The following is a 19,738-nucleotide window of genomic DNA, read 5'->3' as shown; positions in this document are numbered from 1 at the left end:
GGACATCACGGCTCGTCCGAAGATCCTCAGCACGTCGAGGATCCAGTTGTCGACGACGAGAAGCTCCTGTTGGAGTTTGATGGCGTCTGGATGACTTGTCGAGGAGGAGGAGCCGGCGAGGTTGTTGCTGTTGTAAGGATTGGGTGAGGGAGGGTTGGAAGATCGGTTTCCAGCTTCTGGAGATCCGAAGTCGGAGAAAGAAGGACCGCCTGGTTGAGTTTGAGAGCGATTTCGACGGGGACGAGGGTTGTTGTCGAGGCTTTCCATCGAAGGATCGTCGGAAGATGCTGTAGAAGCTGGTGCTTTGGGAGGACGACGTGACGGAAGGAACTGGTAAGAAGAGGAACGGAGACGGGATCAGCAACGAGACCGACCAGAGAGAGAGAAAAAAGAGAGCAGGCTCACTCGAGACGGTCTTGGAACGCTCGCTGTGGTCACACTCGACAGTCGACTGCTCCGACGAACTCCTGCTGGTGGATCACTCGAGCCTCCTTGACCTGCTGGTGTCGAAGTCGAAGCTGCTGAGTTCGGAGCTGGTGTTCGTCCCTGGAAGACGCGACGGAGAAAATGAACGACGACGATCAGCTCACTCCCCTGAGTCCCTCCCCAGCAATCGAAAGAGGGTGGTCGATATTCACCTTTCCATTCACCTCCACTCCATTCGAGTAATTTCTTCCCGTCGCGTTCCTTCCCTCGAAAGCAGGATCCCTCCCAGCAGCCACTCCAATCGCAGCTCGTCCCGTCCCTCTTGGACGCTTCATCGCAGGAGGCTGTCCGACTCCATCCTCCATTGATACGGGTGTTGACGAGGAAGAGGGTCCAGAGAGGTGGGAGAAGGTGAGGGTCGGCGGAGGAGCGTGGTGGTTTGGAGGAAGAACGAAGGAGTGCTGGGCTTGAGCGGGAGGCGAGGACGACATGAGATTGGGAGCAGCACTGTCGCGAATTCAAACAGAGAGCATCAGGAAGGAAATCGTTGAGAGGGACGAAAAGACTACAAGAGAGGAACGAACGCTTTCCGACCAGCGAACATCCCTGAGGGAGCGGGACCTGCGTCGGAGGGTGTGAAGAAACCTCCTCCTGAGGCTGCTGGTTGAGATTTGGTCTCTTGAAGATGCTTCCTTCCGTTGAGAGGTCCGTTGAATCCGTTGGCGGAAGGGAGGTTCTGGTAGGTCGACGACGACGACGCTCCTGGCCAAGGAGGATTCGAGGTGGTCGAAGAGGAGGGACGGAGAGGAGGGAAGACGTCCTGGGAAGGGATGAAGTGACCTAGAAACAAAGAAAGACAGTGTCAAATCGAGCAAGAGGATTCAGTTCTGGACCTGAGGAGAGGTGATGGAAGAACCTATCGAGCAAAGACCTTCGAACGCTTCCCAGTTGAAAGGATCGAGCTTGAGTGCTTCGAGGTAATGATCCACAGCCTTGTGCGGTTCGTTTCCCTTCGTAGCCAGGGACGCAAGGAGACACTGGGTCGAGGATTGTTGTTCGGAGGGGGTTGGAGTCGGAGGATGAAGTGGTTCTGAGGACACAGCAAGGAGGGCGGGAGGGAGGAAGAGAGGGAGGAGGTCAGCTCTTGCGTCGAGGCCATGGAAAGGATTGTAGGAGCAGAACAAGAAGCCTCGGTTAAGAATTGACCGCTGCGAGAAGCTCCAAGAGTTCCGGGTGCTTCGATTCGCTTTGTAGACACAAGAAGGACGTGCAGATCGAGCTGCACACGAGCGAGAGTTGAGCTGAGCTCGTTTCTCCTTCCCACGCACCCTCCTTCCTCTCGAGCAGCTTCAGGTAGCGAGCCCGCCTGCGACACCTATAAGCTCGTGACTAGAGTTCATCAAACGCCCCTACATCCCATTGGAGTCCTTTAAATCGACCTTTTTGAGCTCGAGATTAGGCTCTAGCGGTTTGTTGGTCTCAAAGTCCAAAACAAGGAGAGGGAGGTCGCGACGTACCTAGTTCTCGGACGACGCCCCTCTGTCTATTCTCTTCCCACCTCTGCTTAGCTCCTGCCATCAGATCCAACCCTTCCCGGTTCCTTCCCAACCTGTCGCAAGCTCGTGCTCCGACCTCAGCGAGTCTGAGATCGCCCGTGGTGAGAGCGACCTGCTTGACGAGGTGAAGAGCAGAGTTGGGAGCTCCCGTTTCGAGGAGAGCTTTGGCGTGTAGGATCCTACCCTGGGATTCTCGAGGTTCAGTGAGGAGGAGGGAGTGGAGGATGGAGGAGAGGAGGAGGGATGACTGATGCAGGGAGAGGGAGGAGTGAAGCAAGGTGAGGTGGGTGAGTCGATGGATGAGGAGGGGAGTAGAAAGTCCAACACCGTTGGCTTGCGACATCCCTGGAGAGAGAACGGCTAACGAGCCAGAGGAGGAGTAGAGCGTGGTATAGAAGACGAAGACGTCGAGGTTGGTGATGTTGTCGACGAGATGGAGTTGAGAGTTGAAAGAACGGAGAGGAGGAGGATGATCATCGACGTTTTCGCTGAGCTCGTCTCCTTCTCCTTCCCTCCCAACCGTCTCACACCCTTCAGGAAGGTCAAAATTATCCTCCCCGACACCTTACCAGCCTTACAGAGAGTCTCGAGGATGATTCCTTCAGCTCTTCTTTCGTATTCGCTCTCTACATCGGTCCGACAGGGTCACTCCATCTCCTCCTCCTCCCTTCGACGCTTCCCTTCCTCCTCGCCCTTCCTTCGTCGCTTCCTCGCAACATCAGCAGCAGCTCTCCCTCACACAACCTCGGATCCTAAGAAGTACAGTAGTACGCTCTTGCTTCCTAAGACGACTCTCCCTCAGCGAGCTCCTCTGGCGAAGCTTCAGGAGCTGTACGGAGAGAAGACGATGGGAGGTCTCTACGCCTGGCAGGTCAGCTCTAGCTCAAGATCGCCGTGTAGAATCGCATCGGAAGCTGACTCAACTTCACTTTTCCTCTTATCAGCGAGAGCACAACAAGGGAGAGGACTTTGTCTTCCTCGATGGTCCTCCGTACGCGAACGGGAACCTCCACATGGGTGAGCTCGACTCCTCCCTCCCTCTCCTCCCTCTCTACCTCCTCACCTTCGTCTGAACTCTTATTCTTCGCACCTTCGTACTAGGTCATTCCCTCAACAAGGTTCTGAAGGACATCACCAACCGATATCAGGTTCTGCGTGGTTCTCGCGTCCAGTGAGTCCAACGATCTCCAGCTTAACTCAAGCTCGCCTTTCAGCCCTCCTCCTTCGCCCTCTGGACGCTCGAGCTCATGCTTGTTGTTTCCTTTCGGTCCAGATTCATCCCCGGCTGGGACTGTCACGGACTACCCATCGAGAACAAAGCTCTCGCGGAACTCAAAGTGAGTCGGGCCTGCTTCTCTTTCAAACGCGACGAGCCATGTCCTGAACCGCGTCGTCTTCTTTTTGCTCGACGAAAGGCCGACTTCCACAACCTCTCTCCAGCAGAGATCAGATCAGCAGCCAAGAAAGTTGCAGAGGCTGCTGTCGTGGTTCAAAGGGAGGAGTTTGAGCTGCTGGGAGTGATGGCGGACTGGTCGAAAGAAGGAACGTACAGGACTTTGGGTGAGTCGCACCTTTCCCTCAACGGAGCTCCTGTTTCGCTGCTGACGGTCGTCTTTCACTCCTTGATTCAAAATAGATACCAAGTACGAGATTCGTCAGCTCGAGACCTTCCAGAAGATGGTTGAGAAAGGTACGTCGCGTCCACCCTCTTCTGCCTCTTTCCTCTTTCTCCGACCAACTCACTCTTCCTGTTCTGCCTTTCTCCTTATTTTAGGTGTCATCTACCGCCGTCATCGACCGACCTACTACTCTCCTTCCTCTCGAACCGCTCTCGCCGAAGCCGAACTCGTCTACAAGGACGATCACGTCTCGCAATCCGTCTACGTGAGACTCGAGGTCGACGCGTTGTCGGACGGGCTCAAGGCTGCTTTAGGAGAGAAGAAGGGAGCGAAGGTTGGGTTGGCGATCTGGACGACTACACCTTGGAGTTTGGCTAGCAACATGGTCAGTCTTCCGTTCAAGTTTCCGTTGCGGCAGACAGGCAGGAGCAACGACAGGAAGTTCTGACCATCGGACGCGTCTTTTCTTCCCGTCTCGTTCGCTGTTTCAGGCCGTCATGGTTAACAACGAGGTCGAATACTCTGTCATCGAGCTCTCTCGAGATGGTTCTATCCTCGTGATCGCTACCGACTGTCTCGCTGCTCTCGAGGAGGTTCTCGGAGAAAGTCGAGTTCTTTCGACTCTTCTTGGTTCGTTCCTCTGCTCTCCCTTCTTCCTCTCCCTCCCTCTCTACCGACCCTCACACCCAATCTCCCCCTTTCTTCTCGCAGGATCTTCTCTCACCTCAACAACCTACCACTCCCTCTTCCCGTCCTCCTCCTCCTCCTCGCCTTCTTTCACCGTCATCCCTTCCTCTCACGTCACAGCCACCTCCGGAACAGGTCTCGTCCATTGCGCTCCTTCCCATGGTCTCGACGACTACCTCTCCCATCGACTTCACTTCCCGGATCTACCTTTGCTCTGTCCCGTGGACGACGATGGGAAGTTCACGTCTGAGCTGGGAGAGAGGTTCGAAGGGAAGGAAGTGTTGGGAGAGGGAGCGAAGGAGGTTGTGAGTTGGCTGAGAGAGGGTGGAGAGAAGAACTTGCTGGGAGTGAAGGAGATCAAGCACAAGTATCCATACGATTGGAAGACGAAGGAGCCAGTGATTACTCGGTGCGTTGAAACCTGGTCGTTGTCGGAACGAGACGAGACGCGTCGAGCTGACCTTTCGCCTTTGAACTCCCCCTTCGCAGAGCTACCTCCCAATGGTTCGCCAACCTCGATGGAGTCAAGGAAGCTGCAGTAGACGCTCTTCGAGACGTTACCTTCGTTCCTCCCAACTGTGAGTTCTCGCTCTTCTTCCCTCGTCTTTACGCCCTCGTGGCTGATCCTCCACTCCCCTTCGTCTCTCAGCTCGAGCTCGCCTCGAATCCTTCGTTCTCGGTCGATCAGAATGGTGCATCTCTCGTCAACGAACCTGGGGAGTCCCTATCCCTTCCCTCCACTTCCACCCTTCGTCCTCCACCTCCTCCCTCAACACCCCACCAGCCGTCCTCACCTCCGAATCCCTCGCCCACATCCTCCCCGTCCTCGCCGAGAAGGGGACCTCCTATTGGTGGACTGCTCCCGTCGAGGAGTTCCTACCTCCTTCCCTCCTCAACTCGACGACCGAGAAGGGGCAATGGCGGAAAGGAACCGACACCATGGACGTCTGGTTCGACAGTGGATCGGCTTGGACGATGCTTCCTGAACGTACGGGTGCTGGAGGAGAGTCAAAGCCGAGAGCAGATGTGGTGCTGGAGGGGACAGATCAGCATAGGGGTTGGTTCCAAAGCTTGCTGTTGACTTGCGTCGCAGCTGGGGAGGGAGAGGGAGTTGGGACGGGAAGGGCGAAGGCTCCGTACGGGACGGTGGTGACGCATGGGTTCGCGTTGGACGAGAAGAACGACAAGATGAGCAAGTCGGAGGGGAACGTGATTAGTCCGGTGGATATCGTTCGAGGGAAGGAGGGAGAGAAGGTACGTCTCGTTTTGCATTGTTTTGTCGCGTCTCTCTGCGTTGTTCCTGCTTCCTCGAGCTGACCATCTAATCTCTTCACCTCCTTCTTTTCATCGACCGATCTCAGACTTCCAAACCTCAAGGACCCGATGTTCTGCGAGTTTGGGCTGCATCGACCGACTATACCTCCGACATCTCTATCGGTCCTTCGTCCATCGACGCCGCTGCCATTCGTCTTCAGCGGTATCGAGTTCTGCTCAAGTTCATGGTCGGAAATTTACAGCCCGGTATGAAGGAGATCGGATCGTTTGCTAGGGAGGACATGAGTTTGGCGAGTCAATGTATCCCTCTTCGACCTCCTTCGACGCGTCCTGATCGTTTCGCCTTCTTTCACCCTTCGACAGGCCGATCGATGGGTCCTCGACAAGTTGCATCACTTCGAAGAGTCCGTCAAGAAGTCGTACGAGACGTTCGCTTACTCTGCTAGTGAGTTTTTCCGTCGGCATCTTGTACGAACTCGGCTGACTCTCTTCGTTCTCGTTTTCCTTCCCAGTCGTCAACTCAACGACGGAACTCCTAGGGGATCTCTCCAGCGTCTACTTTGAAATGATCCGGGATACTGTCTATTCGGAGGCCGAGGAGGAGCAGTCGAGGTTGATCATTCTGGCCGTGCTGCAAAGCGTAAGTCTCGAGGAATCGACGTCTTTGATTCGAGGAACGAACTGACGACCTCGCTTCTCCTCTGGTCAGACCCTCAACGCCGTGACTCAATCCCTCGCTCCCATCACTCCTTACCTCGCTGAAGAAATCTACTCCCATCGAACCGACATCGAGAAGTCGACACCTTCAGCGTTCGGTCGAGCCTGGCAGTCTCCTGTGAGTTCCTCGCGTCGGCTTCCTCTCCCCTCTCACCGTCTTCCTCGCTGACTCTGCTCTTTTCCCTTTCTCCCAGCACCCGAGCTGGAACGACCCCGAGGCGAGGGAGGAGATGAATCAACTACTCTTCATCAAGTCTAGCGTTCAGGACCTTCTCTCCAAGGGTCGAGAGGAAAAGTAAGTTTCTGTCGCCTCATCTGAACTTCCTTTTTGGACCTCGGTCTTCTCAACTGACTCTCTTTTCGTCTTTACTCGTCCTTCGGCTCCTCTAGGAAGGTTTCAGTTCCTCAGATGGCTCATCTCGAGATCTGTATCGACGACTCAGCTCTCGGAGAGATCCTCACGAAGCACAGTGAGTCGAGACTCAAGCTCTTGGACGAAAACGAAACGCGTCCTGACCTCTTCGTTTCTTTCCGTTTCCTCAGAACCTCTCCTGGCGACTCTCTTCTCGGTCTCTCATGTAACTATCCTAGCGAATCCTATCGACGAGCCTCAGTCTTGGGAGTACTCGTGCACCGTTCCCTCGTCAGGTTCGTTTGCGACGCGTCGCTTTCTTCTTCCTTTCTCACCCGATGCAACTCAGTCTGACGCGTCTTCCCCTTCGACCTTCCTCAGCATCAACAGACTCTGGAGTCATCTCTCTTCGGATCTTCCCCTCGTCGATGCACAAGTGCCCTCGATGCTGGGTTTTCTCCGCTCCTCGAGAGGACACGCTTTGCGTTCGATGCGAGGGAGTCGTCAGGGAGGTAGAGAGTTTAGCAGCGTGATCTATATGGGTACGTTTAAATTGCTTCGCGTCTGCTTCCGTCTCTGAGAAGGAGTCGAGCGGGCGGATGGAAGGAGGAGAACGAAGGCGGAGAGAGGGAGAGACACGTCTCGCCATCTCGGGGGCGGAGTTGGTAGGACGCGACGCGGCATCAAGACGCGTCACACGAGCACGGCGCTTTGACTCCTCCCGAAGGAGTCCCAAGGTCTCAAGGCTCGAAGGATGAAGGGCAGCCAGCTCGCGGTCGGAGGGAAGGGGAGGAGGACGTCGTCCTTCCCTGCGGTTTGTGAGTCGTCTTCCTTCTTTTCTTGGTTTTCCTTGTCGACTTGAAGCCTGGCCCTCTCAAGCAAATCATCATCGCATGCTGATCCTGTTTCATTTGGCAGGATCTGAAGGTTTGAGTCAGTTTAGAGGCGAAGCTTTTTGGTCGATCTCGATTGGGGTCCTCGGGATCAGTTTCCCTTTGTTCTCTTCTGAGCCCTCTCCTCCCCTCCCCTTCCCTCCTTGTTTCAGCTTTTTTCCTTTGTTCTCGCTTTCCCCCTGACAGTTTCATCAGTCCTGCCAGAGCAAGCAGGCAGATTCGATGCTCCTGGTCCCTCTTCCCTTTCAACCATCGCCTCCAGCTCGACTATCAAAAGCAACATGCGTGAGTTCCTGTTTGACTCCTCTTCCCTTTCCACTCCCTTCCTTCCTTCTTCCCTTTGAGCCTAGCGACTGGATCATCGAGCCATCTAGGATGAGATAAGATCACGTACGAGGACGATTGCTGACCTTCGTCTTCCTTCCCGTCTTTCGATCCTCCTTTCTCCCATTAAAGCCCACGACATCTCTCCCATCGACGCCGAGCGGCCTTCCACAGTTTTGGAACAGAGCCAGTTCGCTCCTCCTCGATTCCACCTCTCCTCCTCCTCCTCACCTCGTCTCGACACGTCCAACTCGACCTCATCTCCTCCCATCCACGCCGACTCCCCTTACAACCTCGCCAACTACAACAGCTCGAGTGCTTCGTCCCCAGCTCTCTCCCATCTATCCTCTCGACCCACTACTGCGTCGAGCTCAACGAGTCTGTCCACCCTCGCGGCCGACCTCTCCTTCCATTTCCCCGACCAGCACCATCCCTCCTCTCACCTTCACGTCCAATCCAGCCCTCTCGCCTCCTCCTCCTCCCTCGTCTTCCAGCCACCGCCTCAACCTGGAGTTTCAGCACCCAAGAAGAAGAAGACGCATTCGAAACCAAGGCCGGAGGGACATGTTCCTCGTCCTCGCAACCCTTTCATCATGTTCCGGATGGACGTCGTCGAGAAGAAGTTGATCACCTCGGAGAACAAGCATCAGAACATCAGCAAAGTCGTCGCTGATATGTGGAAAGCTGTAAGTCCTTTTTCATCCTTCCTTCGTGTTGTTCGTTGCCTGGCTCGCGATCATAAATGAGCGCCCCTCTCTCGTTCTTGACTAAACTCCGTCCTTTTTTCCGGATCTTCTCATGCAGCTCACTCCCGAGGAGAAGGAGCCATACCTAGCAGCAGCGAAGCAGGAGAAGGACCAGCACAAGATCATGTAAGTTTTCTCTCATCTGGATTGGTACCGAGCTTCTTGTTTGTTCTCGGAAGCTCACCAGAAACTCCCCCCCCCTTCTTCCCTTTGTTCGTTTCGCTTCTTTCGTTTTCGCTCAGGTATCCGAACTACATCTACCAACCCATCGGAGATAAGGTCGTCGAAGGAGGAAAGTCGCCGAAGAGGGTCAGCGGGTCGAAGGCGAGCTTGAAGGCTGCTGCCATCAAGGAGAAGAGGGCCATGGAGGAGAAGCAGAGGAGGACGAGGATGCAGCAGCATGGAGAAGTCGACGAGGTGGATGATGATGATGAGTACGTCAGGTGGGTCTTTCTTCTCTGTCTTCTATCTTTCGTCTCGAGTAGAGCTGACCTTTTTCTCTTCTCTGCCTCAGTTCTTCGACCAGCAAGTCCAAAAAGCGAACACGTCCGACGTCCAAGAAATCGCGACCCAAGGCCAGCCGTCCCGTCTCCTCCTCCTCCAACTCGCACTCGGATCACTCCTTTGAGGACGAGGACGCCGATTTCTACCCCGACGCTCGATCTCGCCCAGTCATTCCCATCCGATCAACGTCGAGCCGAGGAGGAAGGAGAGAACACTCGTCTGGACTTTCGTCGTCGTCGTTCAGCAGTCAAGGGACTCAGTGGGAGAGCTCAACGGACGAGGGAACGGATCCTCAACGGATGGGGATGTCGGATCGAGGGTTAAGGGTTGGGTACGCGGCGGGAGGAAGGGGTTATGGCGGAGCCGAGGGCAGGGAGGGAGAGGAGGGAGACGAGCTCGAACCTTCCCTTCGACACTATCAGCAACCGATCGAGCAACAGCCTACCTACTCCTACCCCAACCAACAACAGCAGCACTACCAGCCCGAAGACGGCCAACTCACCTACAGCACCTACTCGGACTACCCGATGCCTACTCAACTCTCCTCCAACTCGTCGTTTCCCAACTCCTCCATCCAAACCCCTTCGCTCATCCCCTTCAACCCTCAGCTCTCCCACTCCTCTTCCTTCCGACGACCTCACTCTGGTGGATCGGAGTTCCTCCCTACGGCAGCTCCTTCCCCTCTCACGCCCGGATTCCCAAACCTCCCAACCCCTGGTCTCCAAGGTCATCGTCGTCGAGGATCCTCTCTCTCCTCCTCCATGCGTTACGGACTCGACGACGGTCTCACTCCTCGAACTCGAACCTTCTGGGAGTCGGCTCCATCGGAAGTGGCGTCGTCGTCGATGGGCCCTCCTGTTCGAACGCGAGGTCACCGAGGAGCAGGATCCGTCGAGTTGAGCGAGCTCTTCACGAGGGAACCTCTTCAGTCTCCTCGAGCTCGAGAGAGTGCTAGTCGAAGCCAGCTCAGGGAGAATTGGCACATGGGGTCGGACGCCGCCTTCATCCATCCTCCAATGGCGAATGGAGTCAACTACTCGAACCACATCGTTCCTCACAACCAGCAACACCTCCCTCCTCGACCTTCCACCACTCCCTCCTACTCCTCTCACCCCTTCAACCCAGCTTCCATCCACGAGATCCCTTCTCCTCCTCGCTCGGACGAGAGCCGCCCTCTTCAGTCTCAGTACCCAACCGTCGGATCGGCCAGTCTCAACCTCTCGACGCGTCGGAAAGGTCGCCCCCAAGCTCTCTCCCTTCTCTCGAAGAGTCGACCTCAGATCTCCTCCTCTTCTTCGCTATCGGCTATCTCCAACTCGAACACCCAGTCCTCCGGGTTCTCGCACGAAGAGCAGACTCCCACTCAAGCTTCGTTCGACGGGCAGGACGCGTCGTACTCCGTCAACCGCCCCTACGAGGATCAGAACTACGGAATGGTCGGAATGGATCAGAGCGGTGGATACCAAGGAGAGGTTCAGGATCAGGGTCCGTCGTCGGGGAACTCGATGGTGTTCGATGATGAATGGAGGCCGAAAGTAGATTACATTCCATTTGTCGAGGCTCCTTGGTTCATTCAATAGCTTTCTCTTCTCTCCCTCTCGCTGTTTCACTAGATGGTAGCTTTCTCTCCCAGTTCAGTCTATACCCAGCTCAATCTCTTCTGCTTTGCTTCTTCGCTATCTACTCCTTCTCTCCTCACGCGTCGCTCCTGCGTCCCTCTGCTCGTTTGATTGCCCTCGATCGTTACGAAACCTCACCTACTTATCTACTTATCGTGTAACATCTATGTCAACTTATCTAACCTCTTGAAACCTCGAAAACAAAATGTCGGACGGAGGCAGAGAAGGTTGAAACTCCGAAATTGAATCGAGCTCGACCTTCCTTTCCTTCTTTCCCCCTCACCTTCTCTTTCAGCTCTTCCTCGACGATGGAACAGGTCAGTCCACTTCCTACGTATTGGAATCTTCTCTTCTCTGATCGAGATAGAACGTCGATGCACGTAGAACAAAGGGTCACCTCATGAAACAACAAAGAAGAACGAGCTCGAGCTGACCTTCGCCTCCTCCCTTCCCTTCCCGTCCCTCCCCCTTCTTCTCCAGTTCTCCCCTCCCCCCGCTTCGACTCCAGCCTCCATCTCTGCGACTCGCTACATGCCTTGGGAGATCCTCTCTGAAATCCTCGCTCACTGCGACCCAGATACTCTGGCAAACGTCTCTCTCGCCTCCTTCGCATCGATGGAGTGCGCCTCTCCGTTTCTGTACGAGAAAGTCGTCGTGAGATAGATGCTAGGCTTCATGAGCTTGTTCTATCTGGTGAGGTTCTTCTTTTCCTCGTTCGGACCTGACGCGAAAACTTTGCTGATCTCGGAACCGACCAACAGACGTCGAATTGGTGTTGGATTTCGCAGGAGTTTCGATGGGGACAGAGGGTGCTTTGGGCCATTGAAATAGACTGATGGGGTTTTGCGAGTTCAACGGGATGAAGGAGTTGGAAGGGATGGGAGGAGGGAACGGAGGGAACGGGAGGGTTGTCTTGAGGATGGAAGAGGAAGAGGAAGAGAGAGCGTTGGCGAGTGTGGAAGCTTTGAGGCCGTTGAGTCTTAGGAAGAGGATCAGAGTCGAGGTTGTGAGATCGAACTTGTAGAAGTTGTTGCTGTTGTTGTTTTCTTTGTGCTCGATTTGTTGTTGCTGCTTGGTTTTAAAAGAAAAGAAAAGCCGAAAGACGCGTCTTGTCTTGTCTCGTCTCGTCGCACTCAAGCTCGAGCTGCTCTCGACCCCCAACCCCATCTATCCTTCTCTCTTTCCAACAGCCCACCCAATGCAGTACTAACAAAAAAACAATCTCATCTTCCCTCTCAAAACTACACCTCGATCTCCTGCTTCCTCCTCCTCTCCTTCTCCTCCGTCTCCTTCTGCGTCTTCTTCGTCTGCTCCGTATGCCACTCCGCCAACTCCTCCAACGCCCTGTCCACCCTCGGATCCTTCCTCAGCTCCTTCTGCTCCTTCGTCAACTCCGAACTCCCCTCCGCCTTCTGAATCGCCTCCCAGACGGCTTTAGGCTGGACGAGACTCATGAGTTCCGTTTCCGACTTGTCGACGCAGGCGACGCGCCATCGGGTGAGGGTTTCGGTGGATTCGAAGGTGTTGAGAGCTTCAAGGACGGGGGAGGAAGAAGAGGTGGTGGTGGTGGGAGGGAGAGCGAGGGTTCGGAAGGCTTTGGCGAGGAGGGTGCCGAGTTCGAAGCCGTCGACGAGGGAGTGGGAGCCGGAACAGCCTTGGACTGAAAGGAAGAAGAGAAGAAGAGCGAGGAAGGATATGAGCACGAAACAAGAGGCGTCTCGAAGGCTTGAGCGAGAGAGGGCGAGAGAGAGAGAGGGACGAAGAAAAACGCACCGATGGGAGCAGCATGAGCTGCGTCTCCAATCAAGAACACCTTGTCTCCTCCGGGAACCTTCGACTTGAGCTGATCGAGCTCCTCCTTGGTCTCGGGCAGCTTGACGGATCGCATCAACCAGTTGTAGGTGGGAGGTTTCGACGTGAGTTCGGCGAGGGATGCCTTTCGCTCCGCCTTCGTCGTCTTGACGGGTTCCCTGATGTCCTGGATGTAGTTAATGAGCTCCTGGGAGACGTCGCTGCCGGATTTGAGGACTTCGATCTCTTGGTAGCTGGGTGAGGGGTTGGGGGAGAAGCGGACAAAAGAGAGCAAACGAGAGTCAGAGAGAGGAAGAGAGAGAAAAGAGGCGCGTCACGCTCGCTGCTCGTTCGTTCCTTCCTTCAACGAGCAACGGACGAAAAAGAAGAGGAGAAAAACAACACTCACAACTCCTCCGGAATGACCTCCGCCTCCGTGACCTTCCTGTTCGGCCTATACAGCTTATCCTCCACTCCCTCCTCCACGCTGGTTACCAGATCCTTCGTCACCTCCCCATCCTCCCCGACCAACTCCCTCTCCTCCTCCACGAACCCTTTCGGTTTCCTGATGTAGGTCCACTGAATCCTCGCGTTCTCCCAGTCGAGGTAGGTCTTGCTGAAGACGAAGGTGACGCCGTCTCCGACGTAGACCGAGGAGCAGTCGACCTCGGCAGGGTTCTTCTTGTTGTAGGCGGGGAGGGTGTCGTCTTCGTCGATATTGCCGACCATCATTCGGGAAAGAAGGTTTTCTTCACCGGTGTAGACGACGAGGGGGAGGACTTTCGGGGTGATGGTGGGGAGGAGGGAGGAGCGGACTGGGGAGGAGAGGAGAGGAGAGGGAGGAAGGGAAGACAATGAGCTTGAAGTTGACGAGAGAGGAAGAAAATCGGAGAGAAAAGAAAGCTGGAGAGTAGAGAAAAGAGAGAGAAGACGGGATAATCTTTTCTCTCTCCTCTCTGAGATCGACTGAAAGACGGCGAGGGAGGTGGAATGGGCTGAAGGAAGGAAAGACGAAAGCTCGAGCTCACCTTTTGAACGAAGACCATCCCCTCCGACGATAGCAGAACCCAGGACCTCCGTTCCATCTTTAAAGAAAGCCCTAACCGCCGTCCTTCCCTCTGCGTCTACGACCTCCTCGAACCTGAGAAACTCCATCCTGGACTCGACGTTGATGCCTCCCTTGATCATGTCGACGACCTCCTGCTTCTTGTACCTGACGCTTCCTGCTCCGTCGTCGTCGTTGAGATCCGTGATCGGCGAGCTGGTCCTGAGGAGGTTGATCTTTGTGTTTACGTAACCTGATCCTCCGTGATGAGCGTCCACGGTGCAGGACTGGAACAAGCCTGGTTGATTTCCGTAGTGAGGTTTCCCTCGTCGAAGGAGAGCGTCGAGGGGATCCGTCGCCCATCGTTGGAGGTTGAGAGCGTGACGGGTTCGTTTGTGAGGAGAGGCGGAATCAAAGATTCGGAAGTGACGATCCGGATCCGAGTAGCCGTGGATCTGGAGCGTTCGAGCGAGAGTGAGGTTGGCGAGTCCTGCTCCGACGAGGAGGAGAGGAAGGCGAGAAGGAAGGGGAGTCTTGGAGATCGTCCGCGAAACGAGGGACGCCATGCTCGGAGGAGAGGAGGATTTTAAGTGGGGAAAGAAGAGGAAGGGAAGGAGAGAAAGGGAGAGGGTTGAAAAGTGAGAAAGCTGGTTTACTGAGGTCGTGGTCGTTGCAGGAACAAGAGAAGGAGGGAGGGAAGGGAAGGAGGTCGAAATCGAAAAAGGACGAGCTCGACTTCCTTTCCTTCCTCCCTTCAAACGGCCATCTCAACGACAACTTTGCCTTTTAAAGCTCAACCCAAGTGAGTGAAAAGCTTCTCTACTCATCTCACTATCGTCTCGCTGACTCTCTTTCCTCTTCTCTCCAGAACTCGCCTCCCCTCCCTCCTCTCAGCTCACCTCGAGTCATCCCCTTCCCCTCTCGCTCGACCATGTCCTCCCCCGCCCTGCTCTCTCACGAAACCTTCAAACCTCTGCTCAAGCATCTTCTCTCCTCTCCTTCGACCTTCACTCCCGAACTCGCCACTCAAGCGTTCGAGCATCTCGCTTCTGGACCGACCGGAGCTTCCGAAGCTCAGATCGGAGCCTTCCTCGCTGGTCTGACCCTCTCGGGTGTAGATCAACGCTCAGACATCGTAGCAGCCTGCGCAAAAGTTATGCGAAGCTACTCGGTCAAGATCGATCGCTTGGATCTCGGAGAAGGAGAGGTCGTCGTCGATATCGTTGGGACGGGAGGGGACGGTCACGACACTTTCAACGTCTCGACGAGCGCTGCTATCGTTGCTGCTGGAGCGGGAGCTATCGTTTGCAAGGTACATCAGAGCTCTTCTTATCAGCTTCCCTAAACGATTCCTGACATCCTTTTTTTGCTGTTCGTCTCTACAGCACGGCAACAAAGCCTCAACCTCCACCTCCGGATCCGCCGACCTCCTCCTCTCCCTCTCCTGCCCTCTCACCTTCCCTCCTTCCTCCCTCTCCACCATCCTCACCCCTTCCACCCGCTTCGCCTTCCTCTTCGCATCCCTCTACCACCCCTCCATGGCCGCCCTCGCTCCCATCCGGAAATCCCTCCCCTTCCGAACCATCTACAACGTCCTCGGACCCTTGATCAACCCTGCTCGGCCTCAGGGAATGGTGATCGGAGTGCACTCGTACGCGCTGGGAGAGGTGTTTGCGGAGGCGTTGAGGGAGCTGGGGACGGAGAGGGCGTTGGTGGTGTGTGGGAAGGAAGGGTTGGATGAGATCAGTCCGGCGGGAGAGACTTGGGTGAGTCGTCGTCGCGTTTTTTTTTTCTTTCTGCTTTTCGTTCGTTTTCCTCGACGAGAGAGAGAGAGAAGACTGATCATCTTGCTCTCGATTATCTTTCCTCGGTCGTTTTCTTTCCAGGCCTGGTCCCTCGAAAACTCCATCATCACCCCGTTGACCCTCCACCCCACCCGCGACTTCAACCTCCCTCTTCACGCTCTCTCCACCGTCCGAGGAGGTCCTTCCTCTCAGAACGCCATCACCCTCCTCGCTCTCCTCACCAACTCCCCTGCTCCTCCAGCCATCTTCCCCAACGCCTCCTCCACCGACCTCGACTCGCCGGCTCCGTCGTTCGAGGCGATCCGAGACTTCATCCTGATCAACGCGTCGGCGGTGTTGGTCGTAGCTGGGAAGGCCAAGACGTTCGTGGAAGGGGTGGAGCTGGCTAGGAAGAGCATGGAGGAAGGAGGAGCGATGGAGGCGCTGGAGGGGTTCAGGAGGACGGCGGGGGAGGCGGTTGGGAGGGAGTAGGGAACGAGGAGGAGAGGAAGAGGACGGGTTTGGGTTTTGCTTTCAGAGGGGGAGTTAGATTTTAGAGACGAGTTTGATCGGAGGGTTATATACTGGTACAGAGAAACCTAGACTACAAAAGGAGTGAGCAAGAGCGAAAAGCAAACAAAGAGAGTAGAGAAGGAAAGGAACGAAGGCGAGACGACTCGACGGTTCAGCGAGAACGCGACTCCCTTCCTCTCCACCACGAAACAAAACAAACGAGGTCGACGTCCCTAGAGAAGCTACTCTCCCCTCCCTGCCAAGATATCCTGAGAGATCGCAGCAAACGCTGGCTACTCGACGTATTTACTCGACGCAGCCGTTCGCCCTTTCGCCATTTGAGGCTCCCGATCTGCCTCCCAGATGATCCGTGTGTTCTTCTTGAAGCCCTGTGGCAAAGAACGAGCGAGGCAGCAGAGTTTCAGGGGTCGTCAGCTAAGCTCGAGAAAGGGAAAAGGAAGGACGACGACGACGATCAAGAGAGAGAGAGAGAGAGGGAGAGGGAGGGAGGGAACGAAACGAACCTGCTGAATCTTCACCGATGCTTCCTCCTCTGCGACCTGTCTACGACGATCGTCCACTCGCTGTTTGAGTTCGGGCGAGAGAGCCTAGCACACAGGAGAAGCACAGAAACAAATCAGTCAGCGACGACGGGGAGGAACGAAAGAAGCAGACGAGGGAAGAAGAAGGAAGGAGGGAGGTCGAGCTCACCTGGTAATACGCTTCTGGAGAAGGTGTCACAGCTGATCGAAACAGAACCAAAGGTCAGAAACGGTAGAGAGGAGAGAGAGCTCTACGGGAGAGCATACCGATCATGGTGAGATATCCGAGACCGGTCGCTGGGAGGAACAAACGAGCGAGAGAAAGGTCAGCTTCAATGTTTGAACGAGGAAGGAGAGCGGATGGGAACAGTAGGAACTCACTGGCTGCCATGATCATGGCGAATCGACCCCAGAGGATTTGTACGGACATGGTAGGAGGGGTGTGAGAGTAAGATGGAAAGGGTGTAGAGAGCTGATGGAAGTCGAACGTCGAAGGTCAGGAAGGAGGAGAGCGAGTCGAGATTTCGACGAGAGTGACGTCCTCACCGTTCGAGCCTTGCAACCAACCACAACGTCGCGTTTTGGTCAAGCTGAAGGATCGTGAGGAAGAAGAGAGATAGGATAAGCTGATGCGAAGTTGACTTTGGAAGAGCTGCAGGAAGGGAAGAGGGATCGCAGAGGGAGCTCAGACAGCGAGGAACTCTCTCGCCTTCTCCCTCGTCCTTTCACGAGCTGCAGCCCCCTTTTCCTACTTCAGAGGCTCAACACTGGCATCTGAGGCTATCGACCGTCCTGCTCGTTTGTACTTGAGCTTTCATCAGGGACGCTCAAGCCCTCCAACCTTCAACAAGGCCCTTGATCTCCTCGCACTCTCGACTTTGACCCTTCGAGAAGGCCGGCTCTTCGCTCCTCTACAAGATCCGGAGCACTCAACCGGGGAACATACAGGTGGTGAGTCACTTCTTTCGGTCTTGTGGTGAGCAACGGGCTCAAGAGGAGGGACAGGAGGTGGGTTTGTGGGAAGGGACCGATGTTGAGCTCGATCCGTTTCCATCTTGTTGCTCATTTTGCTCCCTTTTCTTTGGCTTAGCTAGCATCTGAGGACCCGAAACGATCTCTCGATCATCTCGTACTCCATCATCTTCTTGAATCAGCAAGAAACGTCCTTCTCGAGAAATAGCAGCTCGACGTCGCCATCTCTTCCTCTTCCTCAACAGGTCTCGCACTTTGTCCTCTCGGCTTCAGGACCCCCTCTCGATCAGGCTCTCGGACACAGTAGGCTTTCAACCACAGCCACTGGTTTAATTGCTGTGCTGTATCCAAGGAGGCAACCGGTTCGTTGCCTTCGTCGCTTCCTTTCGCGACGTGAGGGTGAGTCGCGACGTCTCCCTCTCTCTCTTTCCGCCCTTCCCTCATCGCTCCTTCATCTTGTAGGGAGAGTTGGATCTTGTTTCACATAATCTGATCTCTTCGTGTTCTTCTCTCCTCTTCTTTAGCCTCTCCTTCGGGCAGACCGGGAGGCAACGAGACTTGACGAAGCCCGTAACTCTTCAATTAAGGGACGCCTCGTCGCCGCCCTCCCTCTCCACCTTCCTTGGATCACCTGCTCAGAACTGGGAAAGAGTATTAACGAAAGCGCAGGCTGGTCACTCGGCGTCTCTTTCGCCCCAGCGGTTCTATCTCCCCAAGCAACCACCACCGTCGCCGTTCAACCCCAACCACTTTCTCTCCGTTTCTTCTTCACACCCCCGAGCTGGGTACGTACACCTCTCTTCCTCTCTTTCCTCTCGAGGAGAGAACTGACGGAATCTCTCTCCTTCCAGTCTCACCTCTCCTTCACATCTTCAATACTTCAACTAAACCATTGAAACCAACGCCAACCTCACGCCTCTCGTCCAACCATGTTCTTCTCTCTCTCCACCATTCTCGCTGCTCTCTCGCTCCTCTCTTTCGTCTCTGCTCACGGTGTTGTGACCGAGGTCAAGGGCGCTAACGGTTTGTCCACGAAGGGAGACGAGGGGAGGGAGGAGGAGAGACCGTACTGCAGCGTCTTTGTACCGACTCTCGAGCTGACCTTCTCTCCACTGCATTCTCTCAGGAATCACCACCACTGGATTCGCTAACACTCCCGGGACTCCTCGAGATACTGGAAGCGCCAGGACTGCTCAAGGCGAGTCTCCGTCGCGTCTCTCGTCTCCGCTTCCTTTGCGATTCTCGCTGATGATCCTCACTTTTCCGCTTTTGTTTCAGGCGATACCTCTGTCATTCGAGACGATAGCTGCGGAAGAACTAGGGACGCTGGTCAGGTGAACATCGCCCAATAAATCGAGGCTATCGAGTCTTCCACGGGAATGCCATCTGTGAGTGGATCTCTCTTTTCTCTTATCTCTTCCTTCGCCCAATTCTCAAGCTGAATCACCTCTTCGGCTTTTCTCTACTTTAGGCTGGGCCCAACGGAGAAGTCTCGGCTACGATTCATCAAGTTAACCAGGACGGAGGTTCGTCCATTTCTCTTCCTCGTTTTCTCGCCTCTCATCGAACTCTGACTGACCCTTCCCCCCCTTTCTTCGTTTCTTCAGCTGGTCCCTACAAGTTCGAGGTCTCTCCCTCTGGCGAAGGAGGAGACTGGGTCGAGATGACTGTTCAGCAAAACGGTGCGTTCTTCTCTTCGTTCTCCTCGACGCGTCTTCGAGCTCTCCCTCGCTGATTCCGTTTCGCTTCTCCTCCGCTCTTCCTTGATTAGTACCTGGTCGATTCCTTGGTCTCTCTCGAGCCGTTGCTACTCCGTTCCCTGTCGAGGCGACGATCCCAGCTGGAACTGGTTCGGTCTCTCCCTCTTGCTTTCTCCTCTCTTCCCCTCGACCTCTCTCGAAATCTGACTCCTCTTTGCGCCTCCCTTTCCCTGCCCCAGAATGTACCGGAGGAGCCGACGGTCAGACCTGCGTCATCCGAGCCAAGAACAGAGCCGTTCGTCCTCTGTTTCAGTTCTCGTCTCTTCGAACCTCAAACTGATCGAGCATGCCCTCGCTTCTTCCCCCCCTTCAGCCCGCCGGTCCCTTTGGAAGCTGCTTCGCCGTCACTCAGAACCAGGACACCGCTCAACGAGTCGTCAAGAGGATGGGAATTCACTCGAATTGGCTGATCAGGAAGGTTGGAGGCATCACCGTCGAGAGCTTCACGAAGGTTTGAGAGCTGGACTCTCTTCCACACTCTTTTTGTTGTTTCTCGACTTTCCTTTCATAGTTTGATCGACCATGGACTCGATGTATGTATTTATACTTAACGAGATCCTCTAAAGGGTGAAAGGAAACGCAATCGAGAACGAGAAAGCTCGCGTCGAAAAAC

General features: G+C 55.1%; 7 protein-coding genes across 7 annotated transcripts; 4 read left to right on the top strand and 3 right to left on the bottom strand.

Annotated features, from left to right (window-relative positions):
- Positions 1 to 252: 252 nt before the first annotated feature.
- Positions 253 to 2,469, bottom strand: BDY24DRAFT_254176 (uncharacterized protein). Its single transcript, XM_076636807.1, has 5 exons — positions 1,944 to 2,469; positions 1,343 to 1,516; positions 1,011 to 1,266; positions 639 to 933; positions 253 to 546 (listed from the first exon to the last, which is right to left on the bottom strand). Exons 1-5 carry the CDS (start codon positions 2,323 to 2,325, stop codon positions 358 to 360), a joined length of 1,296 nt encoding a protein of 431 aa, XP_076499244.1. The 5' UTR covers positions 2,326 to 2,469; the 3' UTR covers positions 253 to 357.
- ISM1 (isoleucine--tRNA ligase ISM1) lies at positions 2,452 to 10,856 on the top strand (the record flags this gene model as incomplete). Its single annotated transcript, XM_076644437.1, has 25 exons — positions 2,452 to 2,853; positions 2,927 to 2,999; positions 3,084 to 3,153; positions 3,256 to 3,319; positions 3,398 to 3,542; positions 3,619 to 3,672; positions 3,757 to 3,986; positions 4,093 to 4,231; positions 4,313 to 4,697; positions 4,778 to 4,866; positions 4,938 to 5,542; positions 5,650 to 5,790; positions 5,927 to 6,008; positions 6,076 to 6,203; positions 6,273 to 6,398; positions 6,475 to 6,575; positions 6,671 to 6,750; positions 6,824 to 6,928; positions 7,014 to 7,144; positions 7,360 to 7,450; positions 7,712 to 7,810; positions 7,982 to 8,535; positions 8,654 to 8,721; positions 8,838 to 9,038; positions 9,110 to 10,856. 25 exons carry the CDS (start codon positions 2,452 to 2,454, stop codon positions 10,677 to 10,679), a joined length of 5,733 nt encoding a protein of 1,910 aa, XP_076499243.1. The 3' UTR covers positions 10,680 to 10,856.
- An 810-nt stretch (positions 10,857 to 11,666) lies between these two features.
- On the bottom strand, positions 11,667 to 14,307 carry BDY24DRAFT_254079 (uncharacterized protein). The gene is made up of 4 exons (XM_076636805.1): positions 13,538 to 14,307; positions 12,919 to 13,324; positions 12,492 to 12,763; positions 11,667 to 12,378 (listed from the first exon to the last, which is right to left on the bottom strand). The coding sequence occupies exons 1-4, from the start codon at positions 14,118 to 14,120 to the stop codon at positions 11,960 to 11,962; spliced, it is 1,680 nt and encodes a 559-aa protein (XP_076499242.1). The 5' UTR covers positions 14,121 to 14,307; the 3' UTR covers positions 11,667 to 11,959.
- TRP4 (anthranilate phosphoribosyltransferase) lies at positions 14,296 to 15,948 on the top strand. The gene is made up of 4 exons (XM_076639258.1): positions 14,296 to 14,356; positions 14,423 to 14,866; positions 14,940 to 15,320; positions 15,441 to 15,948. The coding sequence occupies exons 2-4, from the start codon at positions 14,486 to 14,488 to the stop codon at positions 15,828 to 15,830; spliced, it is 1,152 nt and encodes a 383-aa protein (XP_076499241.1). The 5' UTR covers positions 14,296 to 14,356; positions 14,423 to 14,485; the 3' UTR covers positions 15,831 to 15,948.
- Positions 15,949 to 16,144: 196 nt separating this feature from the next.
- BDY24DRAFT_412985 (uncharacterized protein) lies at positions 16,145 to 16,823 on the bottom strand (the record flags this gene model as incomplete). The annotated part of the gene is made up of 5 exons (XM_076643132.1): positions 16,145 to 16,240; positions 16,376 to 16,459; positions 16,563 to 16,594; positions 16,661 to 16,690; positions 16,775 to 16,823. 5 exons carry the CDS (start codon positions 16,821 to 16,823, stop codon positions 16,145 to 16,147), a joined length of 291 nt encoding a protein of 96 aa, XP_076499240.1.
- A 1,304-nt stretch (positions 16,824 to 18,127) lies between these two features.
- On the top strand, positions 18,128 to 19,005 carry BDY24DRAFT_380935 (uncharacterized protein). Its single transcript, XM_076639257.1, has 5 exons — positions 18,128 to 18,388; positions 18,492 to 18,563; positions 18,644 to 18,753; positions 18,837 to 18,891; positions 18,973 to 19,005. Exons 1-3 carry the CDS (start codon positions 18,295 to 18,297, stop codon positions 18,715 to 18,717), a joined length of 240 nt encoding a protein of 79 aa, XP_076499239.1. The 5' UTR covers positions 18,128 to 18,294; the 3' UTR covers positions 18,718 to 18,753; positions 18,837 to 18,891; positions 18,973 to 19,005.
- On the top strand, positions 18,745 to 19,582 carry BDY24DRAFT_412983 (DUF3129 domain-containing protein; the record flags this gene model as incomplete). The annotated part of the gene is made up of 6 exons (XM_076643131.1): positions 18,745 to 18,753; positions 18,837 to 18,891; positions 18,973 to 19,047; positions 19,137 to 19,214; positions 19,305 to 19,360; positions 19,439 to 19,582. 6 exons carry the CDS (start codon positions 18,745 to 18,747, stop codon positions 19,580 to 19,582), a joined length of 417 nt encoding a protein of 138 aa, XP_076499238.1.
- Between the last annotated feature and the right edge of the window lie 156 nt (positions 19,583 to 19,738).

Source organism: Mrakia frigida (assembly GCF_051309035.1).
Source record: "Mrakia frigida strain ATCC 22029 unplaced genomic scaffold BDY24scaffold_6, whole genome shotgun sequence".
Lineage (NCBI taxonomy): Eukaryota > Fungi > Basidiomycota > Tremellomycetes > Cystofilobasidiales > Mrakiaceae > Mrakia > Mrakia frigida.
Note: the sequence above shows the minus strand (reverse complement) of the source record. Positions and strands in the feature narration are given on the sequence as shown.